The following is an 18,433-nucleotide window of genomic DNA, read 5'->3' on the forward strand; positions in this document are numbered from 1 at the left end:
ATGCAACACATGGTGCTTATCAGCTGTTATCAGTACAACAATTTGAAATTTCCCGCGATTTCGCAAAAAACTTGCAAAACTTGCAAAACTTGCAAAAACCGGTTGATTATTATTTAATTTAATAATTTTTCATAAAAAAGCTTCCAATAGATGACGTTAAGTAAATAAAATAACGTAAAAAAAAGTCTCCAGCTCGATTCTTGTTTCATGCATCTGATGCATCTGCTGAAAAAATTTACATTTCGTGAAAAATCAAAAAATTAATTAAAAATCGCCACTAAACAACCTTTACCTTTTTTGAATTATTTTAAAAATTTGTAAAAAAAAATCCAAAAATCAATTTCAGTCTCTGAAAGTTTGGTAACGGGCGTAGATGATCCTAATTCTAATTCCTATTAAACCGTTATTAAACCCAACTTATATAACAGAAAATTATTTCAATTCAAGATAGGTAGGTAGTCATAATTTCATACTAATTATTGTATTAAGTTAATGAAGGCAACAACATAAATATGTACATAAAAACACAAATCAGTCTGAGTCATCTTCCTCCTCTTCGTCATCATCACTATGAGGATGATTTCCTGAAATTTTCAAAATTTTTATGAACATTCGTAACATTTACTAGTAATCAAATGTGAAGAGATGTACGATTATAACGTTAAAACAATATCCTACTTGCTCTAGCTCTTGCTCTTCTCAACGCTCGTTTTATCCCATTCATGACCAGAGCAGAAATTAACAAACTTAGTATAATCACGAGAGAAATCGCAATCATCCACCAACCCGAGCTTGTCGATAAAGATTTTATAGTTTTCTTGGACAAACATTGGCGTCTTAATTTCAATACTCTTTCGCCTGGTGCTAAATCACATTTTGGAGCAAATCCTGTTTAACACCAATGTAAATCAATAATTTTTAATATTTTATTTGTGTTATTGCATAGTAAGCATCGAAAGTAAAAAATAGCTACCTACATACTCACCATTATCCGGTGGTATACAGTCCCAATGATCATGCTCCACTTTGGTAATTGTTAACCAATAATCAATCGCTCTACACGTGCAATATGTTTTCTCCGTGTGTAGTTCCTTTTTGAAGGTTTTAGCCGGAAATATATCCAACCGTAATATTTTCAAATCGCAAAATGGCGCTATTCTTTGCAGATCAAATGTTCGTAAAGCATTGCGACGTAAATCAATATATTTCAACGGAGCTAACTTATGAAACGCAGGAGAACTATTCCATTCATTTCCAGCAGCGTGAAATTCTTCTAATAAATGCAAATGGGAAATGTTCAGTATGGAACTACAATTTTCAATCCTCAATATTCTTATTGTTTGCGGTAAAGTGAATTTTTTACTCCAGCAGGAATTAGTCAAGTCTAAATATTCGAGTTTAGACAGGATGGAAAAACTCTCCAAGGAAAATTCAACCGATTTATTCGTTTCGTTTGCTTGTTTTAAAAATGACATGTCCAGAGTCATAAGCGAATTTTTGTATCTATCGAATGAATAATTAGTTATGTTCTTTACTTCATTGTGCGATAAATTCAAAACCTAGAATATATAAACCAAAATCATACCAAACTTGTATTATATTCAAGTAATTAAAATGTACCTACTTAAGTTATGCAGGTGCCAGTGCCAATTAATTTGTTTATAAAACAAATTAAAACGAATTCTTTGCTACTTGCAAATACTTACATGAAGTTGCTCCTCTAAATCTTGAGGGACATCAAGACTTAATCCTTTATGTGCGCAATCTGCAATAATTATTCCTTTAGCTTTAATCATATTGCAACTCCCTCCAAGGTTTATTGTAGCTGCCACCCATGATGTTCCATGGATAAGAATGGTGATATAAAGTATTGATAACAATTCGCATTGCCTACCAAAAAATAAATCTGAATATTAAGTAACGTTTGACTAATACCTGGAGCCCGGACTCGCATCGTAAATCATTCGTAAGGATATTCTTACCTCTTCCTGTACATTTTTCTGCACTTTTTTCGCGTTCAACAAAGTACCTCATAATTGTTATTTTTGAGTAATTCTTACATCAAGAACATAAAAATCAGCAACTTGAAATTATTTTACACGGGAAAAAAAACTTCAGCGTTGTTCACATATCGTCAAAATCATTGCTTAGTCAGCAAAATCAAATAGGTAGGTATATTTTTTTGAACATAAAAAGGGAGTTAGTTTGATCACAATTTAAAAATGTGAGGAAGGAAAATATCAGAATGTTGTTCGAACTTCAAAATATTATGCTTTTCCTTCAGCTTATCAGTCAAACGAAAAATTATAAAATTTATATTTCAAATTTTTCAACCGTCAGTTTGTGGAGCATTATTCTGGAATTTTCCCATAATTTTCCTGTCAGTAATTTTCTGAAAGACAAATGGCTATAATTCGACTACAAAATTATATAATCATCTTTGCCTGGAAATTTTGATTTTTTTTTTTTTCAAATGTAGGGGGAAAATTGTGTTTATAATCTAGAAATGATAAATTGAAAGTAGGAAATGATAAGTACAGCAATGACGGTATGTTCAAGTTAATCGTGAAAATTTCAACAGGTAAATAATTTCACGCTCAAATTAATTACTGATTAGGCTAATACCTAATTGTATAATGAAAAAATATTTAACCAGAAAGATTCGCTATCATATTCAATCCATAAAGCAAGAACTTCAAGGGATAGAAATTTATGAGAATTAATTGAATTGATAACCTACTGTTATGATCTTTGCGCTTTTTTTTCCAGACATAAAATGTTCAATATTAAGAATAGGCACAGGAAGACGATTACTATTAATTTTAATTCTGATTGCTTTACCGTTTGGTAAGATCTGCTGGAATGGCGGTAGACAGGGCTGTCGTGTTTACACAAGTAGTAATGTTCACATAGCAGATTGTTCTTTACTACAAATGGCGGTAGATGTGCCAAATGATTTGGATCCTCGTATCGAAGTATGTAAGAATAACAAGATTTTAAAATATGTTTAGTGTCCTTACAATGATTTCCTATCGTTTCAAATTCTCTCATAAATTTCATTTCAACAGGTCATGAATCTATCCGGCAATCATTTGACAAACATTAGTGATAGATCTTTCGAAAGATACAAAGATACTTTAATCTCTTTAGATCTATCAAACATGTCTCACTTTAAATCGTTGAACATAACCTACGACGATAAAAGTTTTACCGGGTTACGTAAATTGGAATACTTGGATATTAGTCATTCGTGCATCGTAAGACATAAATTCCGATTCCCCAGTTCGCTAAAAACACTCAAAATGGAACGGTGCGAATTAAATTCGTTGAATTTTTCACACATGCGAGGGTTAGAAGAATTACACGCAGCATCGTGTAATTTGGACGATTTGCCGCTTATTCACAAACAATCTCCGCTAAAGTTCTTGGATCTTCGACGCAATAACTTGGCAAAGTTACGAGTGGAAACCATAGCTCAGTTTTGTCAGCTGAAACAATTTCATTTAGAAATACCCGACGGTGAAGGGTTACAAAATCCTAAAACGTATTGCCAATGTATCTTGATCGAGAGCTGGTTAAATAACACGGGAGTACGTCACGAACACTTGAATTGTACCAAAAGAAGCGAAAGTGAGCGAATCAGTTTATATATTTTTTTGGTAAAAATTTACCTCAAAATAAAAAAACAAATAATGGATTTGTTTTATTATTGTAGACAAAAATGCACCTAAACTCAACATGAGTTCGGAATTCGATCAATTACATTTCATTTCTGCGTTAGGTGTTAAAAAAAGTGAAACCGAAAATATTACTATTGATTTTCTTCCCAAAGGTGCGTAAATTTTTCAAAATTTCTGGTAAAAAAAAAATAAATGCAGTTAGGTCTGAAAAGACGTGAATTAATTTACTTCAGATTTGGATTTGCGAAGGGGAGTGGTATGCAGATGAAAGGAAGGAAAAGTCAATATTTTTTTAATGAAATAAAAGAACTAAAAAATTTTTTTTCAAAAAAACCAACATTTTTTACACAATTTTGCGGACGAAAAAGTCTCAAGTAACTGAAAAGAAACACGTGCATTTTTGCCTACCTATTTTAATACATTGAAAGCGCCAATAACTGTTTGAAATGGTCACCACTCACCACGTCAATCATATCCAAATCTGAAGCATTTTCATACAGTGATAGAATATCTGGTTTATCTCATAAATGTTCGGGTTTCTATGTTTTTGCTGTTTTTTCTAACGCATTTTTAAAATTTCACACAGGCAACATGAAACCCACAAATTGTACGTCACAGCCAAGCGAAAGTACAATGAACCTTAGGAGAGACTGTATGGCAAAACTTTCACCCTATGTTATAACACCAGTACAAACGAATTGGACGTTGATTGGAATCGTACTTTTAGCGGTGTTTTCATTACTGATATTACCAAGCTTCGTATACACGAGAACACGGCTTCGCAGAAAAAGAAAGCGTAAAATCTGTTCACAATGTTTACCAAAATAACATTGATAACTGCTTGACATTTGTCGTCAATTTAAATATTTGTATTATTCTCAGGAAGTGTAACCAATGATCAAGTACAAGAAGAAGAATATGAAGAGGAAACAGAAGAAGAAGTTCATCATTATGATCATTATGACTACGGTTATGGCTACTATTATCAATAAATCTAATCATGGTGTTTTTCAAATCAATTCGTACTTCGGTGGATAAAAATTAGATACAAGTACATATATAAGGGTTCGTAAACGTTTACGCTTTATATTATATCAAGTCAACATACAAAGCACTGAAAATATCTCTGGAAAAGTATGTAATATAAAAATTAATCATCAACGAATAACAAGAAGAAACACACGATAGTAAAATATAAGTATCACAAAAAAATACACACGAGTACATCAAGTCAATTTAGATTTCTTTGACACGGTTTCTGAAGAAAATTTGCTCGCAGATTTGGTTTTATTATCTTTTGATTTTAATCTGCATTCTATCACTTCGACGATATCTTTGAGAACGGATGATTTATGTTTACTTTTCAGAAGCATTTTAAACGAATTTACTCTTTGATTGAAAGTTATGTCGTCAGCGACCAAAATATACTTAATAACATTAACGCAAATAGGCCAGTCACCGAACGATGGTAAAAAACTACCATGTTCTTTTGCCCAGTTGTAAATCAAATGGCAGTTGGAATAATTAAGTCGACTATTCATGGTAATATTGAGTAATTTTTCAGGGAGAGCTGGTATTGAAAATCGATCACTTTGTATAATCAATTCTAACAGCACGGCCACATTTCGCGGCACTATACAATCACAGTACGAATATAATAACCTAAATAATGCTCTCAGGCAATCCGATGTGATGTTTTTCAAATGAACAGTCGACTCTTTGGCTTCTTTGAAACCACAACGAAACATAGCTTCGAAAAATTCAGATTTTTCACACAACGAGCTCTTGTTTGCGGTAACTGTGCTGCCGTCGTCTAGCAAGAAGCTTATAGTGGCTTCTTTCACCAGGCTGGCAACATCGCATTTTTTACATAAATTACAAGGTGTACGAGGATTTTCTACGTATAAATTAACCGCTAGTGAATATAAACAGGCAACCTTTTCTTCCAAAGCGAATTCATCGTCTTCGTTATTGAAACTCTCGATGATACATTCCAGTAATTTGTACCGCAAGAAGTATTCTTCGAGATGATTTGGATCTCTGTAACAAAAAAATAGATTAAATAAAATCTGAAAACAAAAAAATTTCGAAAATTACAAATTTTTTTCACTTACTTTACTATGTGTGGGATCATTAGTGCATAAATCATTTTATTATTATGACTGCAGTTTTGTCCTAATTCATTTTTAATAATTTGATTGCCGTAAGAAGATTCTGCAACGCTAAGAAAACGTAGTAAGATTTGCGCTCCACAACGATCCAACTCTCCACATACAGTACAGTCAACATGTACAGATTGACGTAATTTCTTATGCACAGTTAAAGGAAACTGTGATTTTAACAAATAAAGAAAATAAGATGTATTCCTATAAAGATTAAACGTTCATCATTAGTAATAGTATACGATCAAATATATCGATATGTGTTTTCTGACATTACTTACCCAGCGATTGAACTTAACACAGCTGTCACATGCGCGTTCGACTTGCGAACTAATACCAAATAATTTAAAAACGTTTCCCACGTTCGTTGAGCGCATAAATCGTACAAAGGTACGCCCATATAAGTCAATTGTTTTAATAAATTGAAGATCTTTTCTTCGGTGGCTGGTTTAACGGTATCTTCATCCTTAATGAAAACAATTGCAGTGAGTATACAGTACCTCGAACAAGATTTGTGTTTTTATTTAATAATAAAATACGTACGTCTGGAAGGAACGGAGAATCAGCCTTGCTACTGGCATCGTCAATGGATAACTTTTCGCATTCTTCTTCAACTTCGTCGTCGTTATCGGATTCTTCCATTACTGGAGAGTAAACCGGTGAATAATCGCTGCTTTCGGAGTACACCGGGGAAAATCCATATCGATCACTGTTAGGGCTGGGGGACACTGCCATTACCGTATCGCAGTCAGACAAAGGACTTGTACGACCAGATGACGCTGGACTGCTTGATAAATTGGGGCATTCGTTTTTATATTCGTTATTGTCGTGAGGCGAGCCCTCATCATTCACGATAATTTGTAAATAACTCGCTAGTACGATAATTAAACGTTGTCTGACCAACCTCTGAAATACAAACGTTGAAATTTAACGTTGAAAATATTACAGAACACGAGGTATTTGAATTAGCAGTTTTATAATTCAACTTTAGTACTGACCTTTAGCGAATAATCGTCATATATAAACGAAGTTAAAATTAAAATGGAATATTTCTTCAATTTCTTTTGCGAACAGTTCTCGATAATGTTGAGCAGAATAAAAAAAGCATCGGGAATACTGCAAAGTTTTTCGCGACATTTGGGTTCAATACAGAGTCGCTGAACAGAACGCAATACTGTAAATATACAAAAAATACTAAAATTATAAACATTCTAAAAAATTGAAATGTTTTAAAAATACATGTTTGACTGCTCGGTGCTTACCCATTTCTAAAATAGTATCGGTGTCTGTCTCAGAACTATCCACATTAATTCCACGAATTTGCTCAAAAAGAGCTTCCAAAGCACCAGCTTTAGCTAATTCGAAATAAAAACATCTCATAACGCTTACATAGTTAATTATCGGTAAAATTAGCATAGGAAATTCAGAAGTTTTCGAGATTATATGTTTCAAGGTGTCTTCTTGAAAAGCCTGAAAATCAGATATTCCAAATGAGACTTTTATACGTTTTATAAAATTAGAAATGTAGGAAATTTTCAATCACTTCACACCTGTTTCAAAATTATATCGGAACGAGTCTTTGAAACACAGTATATTACTTTCAGTACGGTTTTCTGTACGTCCTTATCATCGCTAGAAAGGTGTTTAATAACGCTTTGAATTATATTACTTTTTGCCACCATTTTTCGATCGTTGAGATTAGATGCAATCCATATACGTCTGTGAACAAAAAACATTTAATTTAAATTGCTTCGAAATACGACCGGAAATGAACTGCCCAATATTGGTTCACGTACTGGACAGTTTTGATAGCTATAACTTTGGTAAATAACGAAGGATCTCCATCCAACACAGGTGCCATTAATTGTAATACATTATTCGACACAATGGTTGAGCAAAAATTGGAATTCTTAATCAGACTTGAAATGAGCTTGAAACATCTGTATTGTATTCTGTCATCGTTCACCGAACGTAAAATTGTAATTAAATGGCTCTCTATTCCTTCCGATAGAATCTAAGGGCGAGAAACAATTCAAATATCAATATTGCACGATAAAAATAAAACCTTTGTCATTATTCGTCTACTATAATGTATACCTTATTACAGCAGTCTTCATTAGCACAGCAGCTGGCCAATATTCCCAGCGAAATATTCAAAATTCTTTCATTAGGTTTCGATAAAAATTGTATAACACAGTGAATGCCGTCATGTTCCTTGAATTCGTTCAGCTTCGTTTCCGAAGGAATGACATCGGAATGGATATGCAGCAAAGTATGGTATAGTTTTTTCTGCGGGCTCGCCGATTTCAGAATTTTTGTTATTTCTGCAACGCTTTCCTTATCGGTCATGATGGTAAGAAGAAAGAAATCTCCGAACAAATGGAAATGAACTGAAAAAAACAAATTACAAAATCAGCCAAGACTGATGATTGATAAGAAACACAAAACAGGCAAATAGTACATGGCATCCTAACTTACCAAAATGAAGAACGATGGTGGTTCGTAGTACATAAATGTAACGCGGAAACCCGTAGAACGTGAAAATCTTATTAGCGTTATCGAAAAATTCGTAAAAATTTCGTTTTTAACGAAAAGAAACTAGAAAATTTTTAAAACATGAAATTTTACATTGTTTTTTTTTTGTTTAGTGATAAGTTTTTTATTTAGTTCGAATTTTCACCACCCTGAAACTTGGAGCGCTACTAAGCGAATGAAAAAAATCCTGCATTCTGATTGGTTGATTTGGTGAACGAATGCGCTGTAAAAAGGTGCGCAGTTCGATTCATTTTTGCGCGCTCTACCGGTTATTGGAGGAAACTCGCGTACAATGCTACGAATTTCCGAACTTCGATATCCATTTATCCAGCTACAGTGCGTTAGTAACCATTCAATCAGCCATCATTTCGTTAGTTGTGTGAAAACGCTGGCAATGTGTCACGATACGATCGGAAATTCTTCGCGATTATAACGTTAAAAAGTATCTTAATTCGACTGTAATATCATCGCGAAACGTGAAATGAAAATAATCCGTCGAATCGAGCGTGAATAGTGCTTCGTTAACTAGTTTCTGTTACGTTAATTAGTGCTTGTGAATGGTTCTTTTTTCCAACCCATCTAGTGTATCGTATCACTCTCTACTAGAGGAGTAATAATAATTATTGATAAATGTTGACGGAGAAAATTATTGAAAATTATTCGACTTCAGGTACGATGCAAAGTTGCTGTAACAGGAGTGAAGAAATTACTACACAAATGAAAACTACCCTCCGGTGACGATCAAGAAACACACGTATCAACTAGATCGAAATGGCAGTCGTGGGACCCAGTAGACACACCAGAGTGTCTATGTCATTAATGCAGGGTTCGTCTACAACGGGCAGTAATAATACTGGCAATAATAATTCGAATACCAACGGCACTAGTAACAGTAATAGTGTCGGTAGTAATGGTAACAATAATAGCAGTCAACAGAGTGTATTATCTGCTCCTCAAAATAATTATTTCAATGCTCAACCAACGCATCAGGCTTCGAATAACATCGCCCAGTCGCATCATTTTCCTTCCGATGTTCAAGCCGATAGACCTATCGGATATGGAGCTTTTGGCGTAGTGTGGTGAGTTGATAAATAAATTCGTCTACTCTCTTATCTATACGTAGTTCTAAAGTACATGTCGTTACAAAAATAATCATCGTCGTGGTATGTTCCTAATTTCGTACTCGTACTGCCAAACGTACGAAGAAGACGAACCAAGACCCAAGTGGTCGCACGTCGATGTTGGATATTTCGTACTTGAAAAATTCGCAAGTATTGAGATTGTAATACGAATAATTTTCGTCATATCGTCTACGCCTATCGAGTAACCACAAAATGTGTACATATACGTTTGCCATTTGGTAATCGTTCAACCTTCGAAGTTAGTTTATTGTTTTCGAAACGATAGAGTCGAGAAAAGTTTCGCTTTTTTTCGTCCTCGAGGTACTCTACATGACTAATTTTTTCATTCCCCAAAACCCTTACGAAAACGTCTCGTATGAATCACGTACTTGCTACCATGATTTTACCTGCTGTACGCAGGCAAAAGAATAATGTAAAATCGAAACGACGACGATGTTGGCTTCTGAAATAATATCGAAAATATGGGAAACCGAGTGAAAAAATATGTATAATAGTCGGTCAGCCTTTGTTATACGATTTCCATTGTTACAGATTTTTGTCGTGCTCTCGTCTTGTTGTTGTGGAAGATGTAACAACAGGTTTTTGTTGATTCGTATGAGAATCGTAGTGAGAAGACGTCGGCTGCGTAGTGGTGGAAACTCAACTCGAGTGCCGAGTGGATGAGTGTAGAAGACTGGAAACCGACCATAAATACGGTTGCCAAAAATTCCACAGATTTCTTATGTACTCTACACACTACTACGTATAATCGATTCTGTTATTATAACTGGTTGTATAGCCCGACGAGCAGCTGGTCGATGCAGTCGTCTCGTTTGGTAAGGTGATACACCTGCGCGTCTTCGTGCTGCCGAGTGTTCCTTTATGTAAGAGAGCAGAGAGAACCAGCAATCTTTTCATCTGTATTTTGAAAATCCCAACAAGCATCGACCGAGCAACGATCAACGAGGAATCGAATACCGACTAACAAGTTGTAGAAGGATAAGACCTTTTTACGAGTTTTCGTGGCTCTGACTGTGGCTGCCTTCTGCACTGGCTGTGTGGCTATATGCTATAAGGTGGTTGACAGTTGTTTAGAGGCTGCAAAGAGGTTTATTCTTCGAAATTAACCACGTTCTCGAAAACCAGATAATATTTACCATATGACAGCAGCCGTCTGCATCGACGAGGGCGTACACCCGGTTCATTTTTACCTAACACTAGGTAATTTATTCGATTTCCATTCGCAAAAAAAGAGTATAAATTTAAGATCAGTTATATACCTACCTGCGTCTAGAATGATTTCGATCAAGATTCGTGTGTAATAAACCTGCTCGCATCCTGCATTTTTTTCGAACGAAATTGGTCCACAGCCAGTAAAATTTTTTCTAACAATCATTCAACTCATATTCGCGATCTTAACGACCATTTAATGGGTCATGCGACGAAATTGGACCCTATTCAACGTTTCCAATTTAAGCATCGTGTTGCGTACGAAGAAAAATTAAGAAACAGCCATCGCAGCTATTCGCTGATAGCGAAAGAGTTTTTGCGTTTTAACAATACATCATTTTATGGAATAAATAATACGTTAAACTTCGTCGATATTATTCCAATATCAACAAAAAATTTTAAAAATCTATATTCAATTTCAGAGCTTCTATAATTTTGGTTTCAATAAACACTACTTCTTGCTGATTGGCTGTTCGTTAAAAGGGACAAAAAAAACTTATCGCTACTCGGCTAGTCAGATGAACCCATCTGTTATCGGTTAATCAGCACATGACGTCTTCGTCGTTCATTATCAGCGCTGATTAAACAATTCGACGAAAACCTTGAAGTGCGTAATGTAAATTTTCGCCCATTGTTTCACCGATATTAATTTTTTTTCAACGCCGATGTCCGCGTACACATATCGAGATATGTTTGCGTAAACTTTAGATTTTACTTCTCTCAGTTTTTTTTTTTGTTTCGCAATTTATGCGAATATTTTTACCATAATCGAATGTAGTTGAGAGAAATAATCACGTAAAGTTGTGTAGTGTTTTCACACATTATGCTGAACGCTCTCGTATCTGTATAGTCGACGAGGAACACACAGTACAGACGTGAAATTTTCTTTTAAAGCGTTGGTCAATGATTTTCATTACGAAAAAAAAATATGTATTATTTGAATAATTACGGGTATATATTACTTATCTAATGCATCTAATTGGCGATGCATGTCGAACTTGAGACTTATGATTATATCACATGTCGAATTATTCATTTCCTGGTTGGTTGTTGAAAGGAAATGCCAACAGGGAAGAAGAGGAAAGCAGGTCTTTGAATCTTGAAGTTTGACGTCAATTTTTTTTTCAATCGAGCTCTCGAATTTTTCCTTCGGGATTTTCGATTTTCTTTTACTTTCTCAATGGAAATTGAAACATTTTGATTTAAATTAACGTTGACGGTTGAACCCCCTCCCCCCACCCCATATGTGAGACATTTTAGAACATATCCTGCCAGAAGTTTTGTTTTTTTTTTAACCAAAATTTCAGAAAAGTCCTGATTTTTTTCAAACAAATTTTATTTAAAGTAGTCTACGTTTTCAAATTCTCTCTAGAAATGGCAAAACCTCGACCCCCCTCCCTTGAAAGTTTTGAATTTGCTCAAGTTGCAAGGTTAGGAAAGTTTGTCTTTTTTTTTCAATCAGATATTTAAAATTTTTCATTTTTTCTCTTTTTTGAGAATTTTGATTGTCTTTCGTTATTTTTACTTCAAAAACATTTCTATTTCGGTGAATGTTATTCCCTCACTCCTACATTTGAGACATTTCAAAAAACTGGGTGTCTACCAGGTAGTGAAAGTAGTGAAAAAGTAGTGATTCTCAGCAATTTTGCTTAAAAGGTAGTGAAAAATACGATTTTTTACTCAAGAAAAATTTTCTAGAAAATGGCTCATTTGTTGACTTTTTCAGAACTTGAATTACATATTTTTGAAGGCATTTGCGGGCTATTTACTCTTCTTTTTCAATTTAAAAAACTTATTGTTTAAATTCAAGAAATGTTCGAAGTTTCATTCAGAAAAATACTCCCTTACCTCCATAAAAAAACCTTTTTTTTTTACTTCTTGAAACATGAATTTTTGAAAGCTTTCTTGGCCTCGCTTCACTCGGGCTCGTTTGTTTTTTTTTCATGTTTAATTTTTTTTTTTAAATAATCATTCAAGTTTTAAAATTTTGAAGCAAAAATAATAAACTTCTTCATTCATTACCCAAGAAAACAGCATTTTTATACCCCTCAAAATATTAATTTTCGATAGCTTTTTCGAACATTTTTCCATTAATTTTTTTAAGTTTTTATTTTGAAAAAAGTTCTTTATTCGCCCCATTTTATTACAGTAACAAGAACCTTTAAGGTGAAAATGAAATCAAAAATTGAAATGACAAAATTATATTCTCGACATCAGCTTGCTTGAAAAAATTTGGGATGTTTGAAGACATTGGAAAAGCGAGAAATTGTGGTGTAAAATTCTGCTTCGTCCACTCCCTCCCCTGTTGAAAAATCCCAGGTGTTTAAAAAATGTCCTGCCAAAGTCCTGCTTTCTTATTTTGAAATTTTGTTGGACTAGACACCCTGAAAAATCTCTGCTAAAAAAATCCTTCTTTGATGAAAACGTGGTACTTACTCCAATATAAAAAATTACAAAATTCAAACAAAAAAAATGAAAAATCTTTCCTGCCGTGGGGGGGGGACTTGAAAATATTTTGGACGGCAGTGATTTTTTTTTTTTGAAAGGTAGTGAAAAGGTAGTGATTTTCGATCAGAAAATTCCGGTAGACACCCTGAAAAAATTTTCCGTCAAAAATTTTGCTTCTTTGCCAACATAGCAAAAAAAGTACTCAGTGCTTTTCTTCTTTCACATTTTTATTATTTTTTTTTTGTTTATTTTTCCCATTTCCCTTCTCTATTGCTGAAAAAAAGGTCCTGCTTTTCATGTTTTTTTTTCAATAGCATTTTGAAATTCTCCTGACAATCTTGATTTTTTTTCCTTTGTTGTACTTTTCTCGAAAAGTAGGAAAATTGTTACCCCTTCCTCTTACTCTATTCGTAGCATTCAAATTCGCAAGAATTTCACAAAAAGTCTTGTTTTTCATTTTTTTAAATCTAATTTTGAAATTCTCCATTTTTTTCTCTTCTTTTTGGACAATTTTGATTTTTTTTCATTGTTTCAAGTTCTTTCTAAAAAAAGATGAATTTTGCCCCCCCCCCCATTTACATTTCGATTTGTCAAAACAGTCGAAAACAAAGTCTTGTGTGTTCCCATTTTTGTCTAATAAATGCCATTTTCTTTCAGAATTTCGATTTTTCCATTGTCTCTAATTTTCATTGAGATGAGAAAATTTCGATATGAACTTTTTTTCTGAAATGAAGCTTAACCCAATATTTCCTCTTCTCCAAATTGAATCATCTAAAGAAAGAAAAGTACCTGCCAAAAGTTTTACTTTTGCATAATGTTGTGGTCCTGCTCGTTAGACTCCTTGGTTGCGGGTTTTTTTTTTTTTTTTTTTTTACTGATCCGAATGGAAATCACAGATCTTGATATGCTTGATTAATATTTCCAGAAATGAAATTGAGATCGTCTTCGTATTAGTCTTGTTGTCTTGTTACCAAAGAAGGACATTTCGCTACATACGACAAAAGTTTCCCAATTTTAGAGGTATTGTTTAACAGTTGATTTGTGTTTTTTTTCAAAAAAATGTATGAAATGGCTCCAAAAAAAATTCATGGAAAATTCATTTTTTCCTTAATTTATTGTTCATACACTTGACTTAAAATTCCGATTTGATGCTGAGAAAACTATGAAAAAGCATAGTTTAGTGAATCAAGAGTAACGTCATTTTTATTTCAAAGGACCGTTTGAAAAATCGAGAAAAAGGGTTGGAGATGAAATCGCTTTTTTTGGAAGGGGGGGGGGGATATTTGAATTTTTTTTGAAGCCCAGAAGACGTCTTGCCAAAAATTGAATTTTTCTCCTCTGGTGAAAAAATGACAACTATTTTGCCTCGGGATATAATTTATTCGCGATGAAGGGAGGAAGGGGGTGGATTTAGAAACTTCCAAAGAGACGCGACGACGAGAGCGAGGTAGGTATTCCAACATCAAAGGTTCGATTTCGGTCGCACCAGACTATACTTGGGAAGAAGAGTGTATTGAAAAAACAATATTATGCGTAGGTAGTCTCACTTGTACGTAGTAACTAACCCATTGGGTGCTTTGGAAACGAAAAGCAGATGTTGTTTTTTACCGTTCAGAAGAACCTCCTCTTTACTTTCACCCCTATACTGATGGTGCATACTGCATGTACCGCGCTCGAGATGGTGGATTTTTAATCTCATCTCATTTTCGTCGTGTTTAAAGGCTGTACACCGACACCGAACAGCGAAGCTCTACGAAAAGAGGGAACGGTTACAGGACGGCTTTGGCGGTGGCGTTGACGTTTTTAAAGGTTGCCTTTGTGAGATGGTAGGATTGTTTACGCTTTTACTTTGCTTGTTGTACTACCCAATTCGGCCATGTTCGGTTTATGGCAACCGACTATGGTTTCAAAACGCTACGGGCTGCAGGGTAGGTAGGTACGGATAATTTTCATCGATTGTTTTTGAAATTTTGAAACGTTTCAGGGGTAAGATTTGGATGTAGTGAAATCATGAATTCTTATGTCGTGGAAAGATTGATAGTCGAGTTTTATTGATAAGTACGAGTGTGTTGGGATTTTTTTCCGTATTTTGGGACGTTTGTGAGATAGAAACTAAAGTTCTCTTTTTGGGAGGAGCTTTTCTGTGGTGGAATCGGTGGAATAAGTCATCAGAAAGAGAGGGCATTATCTACCTCTCTCCAAAAGTCGTAGTTTTTGGTGAATCTGTCACCAAGAAGTCGCCAGACCGTCGAATCTATTTCCATGTGTCATAGGGATATTCTGGTGATAACTTCACCATCAAATTCTCCATAATAAAATTAAAGAGGAATAAGATGAGAGGTTTCTTCAATTTTGCGTTGTTATTTTGGACCCTTCCTCTTTTTTCAAAAAAAAAAATAACTCAAGACTTTTTCATGTTGTTCTGAAATGTAGGAAAGTGAAAATTTTAAATTTAGTTTTTAGTCCAACTCTTCAAGCGAAAAAATGAAAAAATTCATTAACGCGTTCATTTTTTATTAAAAATAATGTTGGTTGAAATTTAGAAAATTCTTTGTATGCTTACAAATTTTCTTTCAATTCTAATTTTTTTGCAAAATTTGACTTTGTTAATTTATTTTTGTGCATGGAGGGGGCCAGGGGAGATCGAGTGAAGAGCTTTCTGAAAATTTTATTGAAAAAAGGTAGTAGAAAAAGTTGTGCTTTTTTCAACAAAAAAAATCCAAGGTGAAAAAATTGTAATCTTTACAGATTCTCGAATGAAGTTTTTCTGAAAGTTTTATCACTGCATTGTTGAACTTTTTATGAAAAAAACTTACTTTTTTAGCTACGAGTGGACTTGAGAGCTCCTCAAAAAATGTCAAGATTAGATCTGTGTAAAGTTCAATCCTCGCCAACTGAAACTTGGCTGTTTCTGAACTCTGCTTACACTCTTCTCCTTAATTTTTGCTTGTGTGTTCGATCATCGTGCTTTTATCCTGCTTTTTTGGCCAAAATGACCAAAGAGCGCTGAGCCCCCCCCCCCTCATTTTGAAATAAAATTTGTAATTAAATAGTAGAAATTTAGTAGCATTTTTGACCCGAAAAACATTAAAAATATACTGTGAAATGTTGGAAAAGTTGTGTTTTTGCCTAAATTGCTTTTTTGAATCAAACTTTGAAATCTTCCACTCAATTTCTTCTTACCTCAAAATTCAATTTTTTTGTAAATTTCAAGTCCCCCCCCCCAAAGGTGCTTTTGTTGAAATAAAAATCTTGTCAACAGGTCTGTTTTCTGGACACTTGTATGTAGTAAGACAAAATAGAACTGAAAATTGAAATGAAAAATTCTGAACATATCTTGCATTCGACTGAAAAATCCTGCATCTGTTGCTGAAAATGAGTAATTTTCCCCTTAATTTATTTTTCTAATTGAAAAAAACTCGGATTTGATGCTGACGAAGATCTGAAAAAAGTCAGTTTAGTGAACTAATAATGATATTTAAAAACAGTGTTCTATTATTCAGAGAAATAACTTGAGGAATCCACTTCCGAATGTAGTGATCCAGGGTGGGTGTCAAACAGTCCTGCTGATCCAGAATTTCAAGAAACGTTTGTCTTTTTGCCCGAAGATCCTCCCTTTTTCCGAATTTTCAAATAATTTTGTCATTTAATCATAATTGAAGGGACAATGAAAACTCAATTTTTCAGAATTTTTCATTTTTTTAAACGTCAAAAGAATTAAATATAATGGACAAAAATTAAATATTTTGTTAATGAAAACCAATTGATTATCTCCATTGTTTAATGTATTTTCTTGATTATTTTTTTTGTTTCTTTTGAATTTTTTTTTGGCGATTTTGTGAAAATGAAGGAGAGGGGATATCAGTACATTTGAAAATGTCCTAAAAGGTCCTTCTTTTTAGTTTTCAGATTTTGTTATACTCTAAGACCGTATCATGAAGGGCATCTAAAAACACTTCCAAATCTTGAGAGTGCAATAGTGTATTTATTTTTTCGAGTTGACGACCGGGGGGGGGGGATTAGCAGGTTCTGTCGTAAAATTGCTACAATAATTTAGTCCTGCATTTTAATTTGTAGATTTTATTTGATATACCCTCAGTATTTTTTTTTTTTTTTTTGGATCAACAAGGGGCAGTTTAAAGCTTAAAAGTTGAGAGCTTCTTCATTTGCCCAAGACCGGAAGGCAGAAATCGATCGAATTTCAAAATGAAGTACAAACCTATGAAAAATCTACAAATTTGCGGTTGATCATTTTTGAAATTTACGTACATTTTTAGAAAAGAGTCTTCGACTTGTATGTTTGATCAAAGTGACGGTTTGTGCGTAGAGCAAGTCAAGAAAATTTTTGAAGAAAATATTTCCATCGTAAAGGATCAGGTGTGAATCGAAAAAAGGGCCTTATACTACCCAAAGCCATTATTTGAGTAAAATTTGTGATATTCCGTTCGAAGGAGACACTTACGGAAAGCTTTCCTGTTAGCTTAGGTAAATACATATCCCTCTGTGGAAGATCTCACGTTGTATCGACCACATTGAAATGACGATTCTCGTAAAAGTCTGCGAGAAAAAATTCGGTCAAAAGTGCGTAAGATAAGTATATAAAAATTTCAATTTCTCTTCTTTTATCGTTGTCGTTTCACGCCGTTACAAGAGTACGTTCGTATATCGCGAACTGCAGATCCTCACCAGCGAGCAATTCGTCAGTTTTGTTTCGTAACACGATTAAAATGGCTCGAGCGAGAGGTATTTTCGCTACGATGGAAACGCCATCGCCTCCGACGACGACGATAATTGAAAAATGACTTTGTTCTTGCGACGACCAACATTGGCGTATCTTTTTTTCTCGCCACTTCGCTATTTGCGGTTAATTAGACCTTAACGGTAGTCTAACGTCGTCACGGTGTAGCTGAGATACCGATGACGATGGCGGCGATGATGATGATGATGATGACGACGACGACGAACGAGCTGACTCGACGAAGCTACTACAGTATAAGGCAGCGAGCGAGTAATTAAACACGACGATGACGACGACGAAGAGTATATACGAGTAAGTGTGTGTATGTATGCGGGTCGATTTGATGTTGAAATTCGAGTTGTAAAATTTTTTCGTCTGCAGAAATTTAAGAAGCGGATAACGTAGTTTGACCCGAAGCTCTATGCGTATAGGGTAGGTGACGATGGCAGTGGAGGTGGTAACGACAACGACAACGACGACGACGTCGGCCAAATTGCATGTCATCGGGGTGAGACTTCG

The 18,433-nt window shown here is 34.5% G+C and overlaps 4 protein-coding genes across 8 annotated transcripts in view; 2 read left to right on the forward strand and 2 right to left on the reverse strand.

The window, feature by feature from the left end:
* Window positions 1-531: 531 nt before the first annotated feature.
* Window positions 532-1,796, reverse strand: LOC135834342 (uncharacterized). The gene is made up of 4 exons (XM_065348205.1): window positions 1,707-1,796; window positions 986-1,559; window positions 679-888; window positions 532-584 (listed from the first exon to the last, which is right to left on the reverse strand). The coding sequence occupies exons 1-4, from the start codon at window positions 1,794-1,796 to the stop codon at window positions 532-534; spliced, it is 927 nt and encodes a 308-aa protein (XP_065204277.1).
* Window positions 1,797-2,318: 522 nt separating this feature from the next.
* On the forward strand, window positions 2,319-4,699 carry LOC135850116 (lumican-like). Of its 2 annotated transcripts, XM_065370850.1 has the most exons (6): window positions 2,319-2,581; window positions 2,770-2,975; window positions 3,069-3,630; window positions 3,716-3,832; window positions 4,267-4,476; window positions 4,563-4,699. In XM_065370850.1, exons 1-6 carry the CDS (start codon window positions 2,551-2,553, stop codon window positions 4,670-4,672), a joined length of 1,236 nt encoding a protein of 411 aa, XP_065226922.1. In that variant the 5' UTR covers window positions 2,319-2,550; the 3' UTR covers window positions 4,673-4,699. The 2 variants fall into 2 exon arrangements, with proteins under 2 accessions (XP_065226922.1, XP_065226923.1); XM_065370851.1 differs by lacking the exon at window positions 3,716-3,832.
* Window positions 4,700-4,801: 102 nt separating this feature from the next.
* Rnb (R and B) lies at window positions 4,802-8,502 on the reverse strand. 2 transcript variants are annotated; one of them, XM_065370845.1, is made up of 11 exons: window positions 8,321-8,502; window positions 7,940-8,232; window positions 7,639-7,856; window positions 7,393-7,561; window positions 7,105-7,312; window positions 6,841-7,016; window positions 6,386-6,748; window positions 6,124-6,308; window positions 5,795-6,046; window positions 5,618-5,720; window positions 5,405-5,528 (listed from the first exon to the last, which is right to left on the reverse strand). In XM_065370845.1, exons 2-11 carry the CDS (start codon window positions 8,189-8,191, stop codon window positions 5,451-5,453), a joined length of 2,004 nt encoding a protein of 667 aa, XP_065226917.1. In that variant the 5' UTR covers window positions 8,192-8,232; window positions 8,321-8,502; the 3' UTR covers window positions 5,405-5,450. The 2 variants fall into 2 exon arrangements, with proteins under 2 accessions (XP_065226916.1, XP_065226917.1); XM_065370844.1 differs by having other exon boundaries at window positions 4,802-5,720.
* A 190-nt stretch (window positions 8,503-8,692) lies between these two features.
* The window catches only part of nmo (serine/threonine-protein kinase nemo), a 46,633-nt gene continuing 36,892 nt past the window's right edge, over window positions 8,693-18,433 (forward strand). For 2 of the 3 annotated variants that reach the window (XM_065370848.1, XM_065370846.1), the window contains exon 1: window positions 8,693-9,456. In XM_065370848.1, coding sequence (XP_065226920.1) covers window positions 9,149-9,456 — 308 coding nt within the window. In that variant the 5' untranslated portion in view covers window positions 8,693-9,148. The remainder of the gene's footprint in view (window positions 9,457-18,433) is intronic. The other variant, XM_065370849.1, reaches the window with a different exon arrangement.

Source organism: Planococcus citri, chromosome 1 (assembly GCF_950023065.1).
Source record: "Planococcus citri chromosome 1, ihPlaCitr1.1, whole genome shotgun sequence".
NCBI lineage: Eukaryota > Metazoa > Arthropoda > Insecta > Hemiptera > Pseudococcidae > Planococcus > Planococcus citri.

Coding starts and splice junctions, on each gene's coding strand:
- LOC135850116 (XM_065370850.1), top strand. CDS start 2,551: ATGTTCAAGTTAATCGTGAAAATTTCAACAG. Junction 3,833..4,266: donor TATTGATTTTCTTCCCAAAG/GTGCGTAAATTT, acceptor AATTTCACACAG/GCAACATGAAACCCACAAAT. Junction 4,477..4,562: donor GCTTCGCAGAAAAAGAAAGC/GTAAAATCTGTT, acceptor TATTATTCTCAG/GAAGTGTAACCAATGATCAA.
- Rnb (XM_065370844.1), bottom strand. CDS start 8,191: ATGACCGATAAGGAAAGCGTTGCAGAAATAACAAAAATTCTGAAATCG. Junction 6,309..6,385: donor ATTCTCCGTTCCTTCCAGAC/GTACGTATTTTA, acceptor GTTTTCATTAAG/GATGAAGATACCGTTAAACC. Junction 5,721..5,794: donor ATGATCCCACACATAGTAAA/GTAAGTGAAAAA, acceptor TTTTTGTTACAG/AGATCCAAATCATCTCGAAG.
- LOC135834342 (XM_065348205.1), bottom strand. CDS start 1,796: ATGATTAAAGCTAAAGGAATAATTATTGCAGATTGCGCACATAAAGGA. Junction 1,560..1,706: donor ATTTAGAGGAGCAACTTCAT/GTAAGTATTTGC, acceptor TATATATTCTAG/GTTTTGAATTTATCGCACAA. Junction 889..985: donor CTGTATACCACCGGATAATG/GTGAGTATGTAG, acceptor GGTGTTAAACAG/GATTTGCTCCAAAATGTGAT.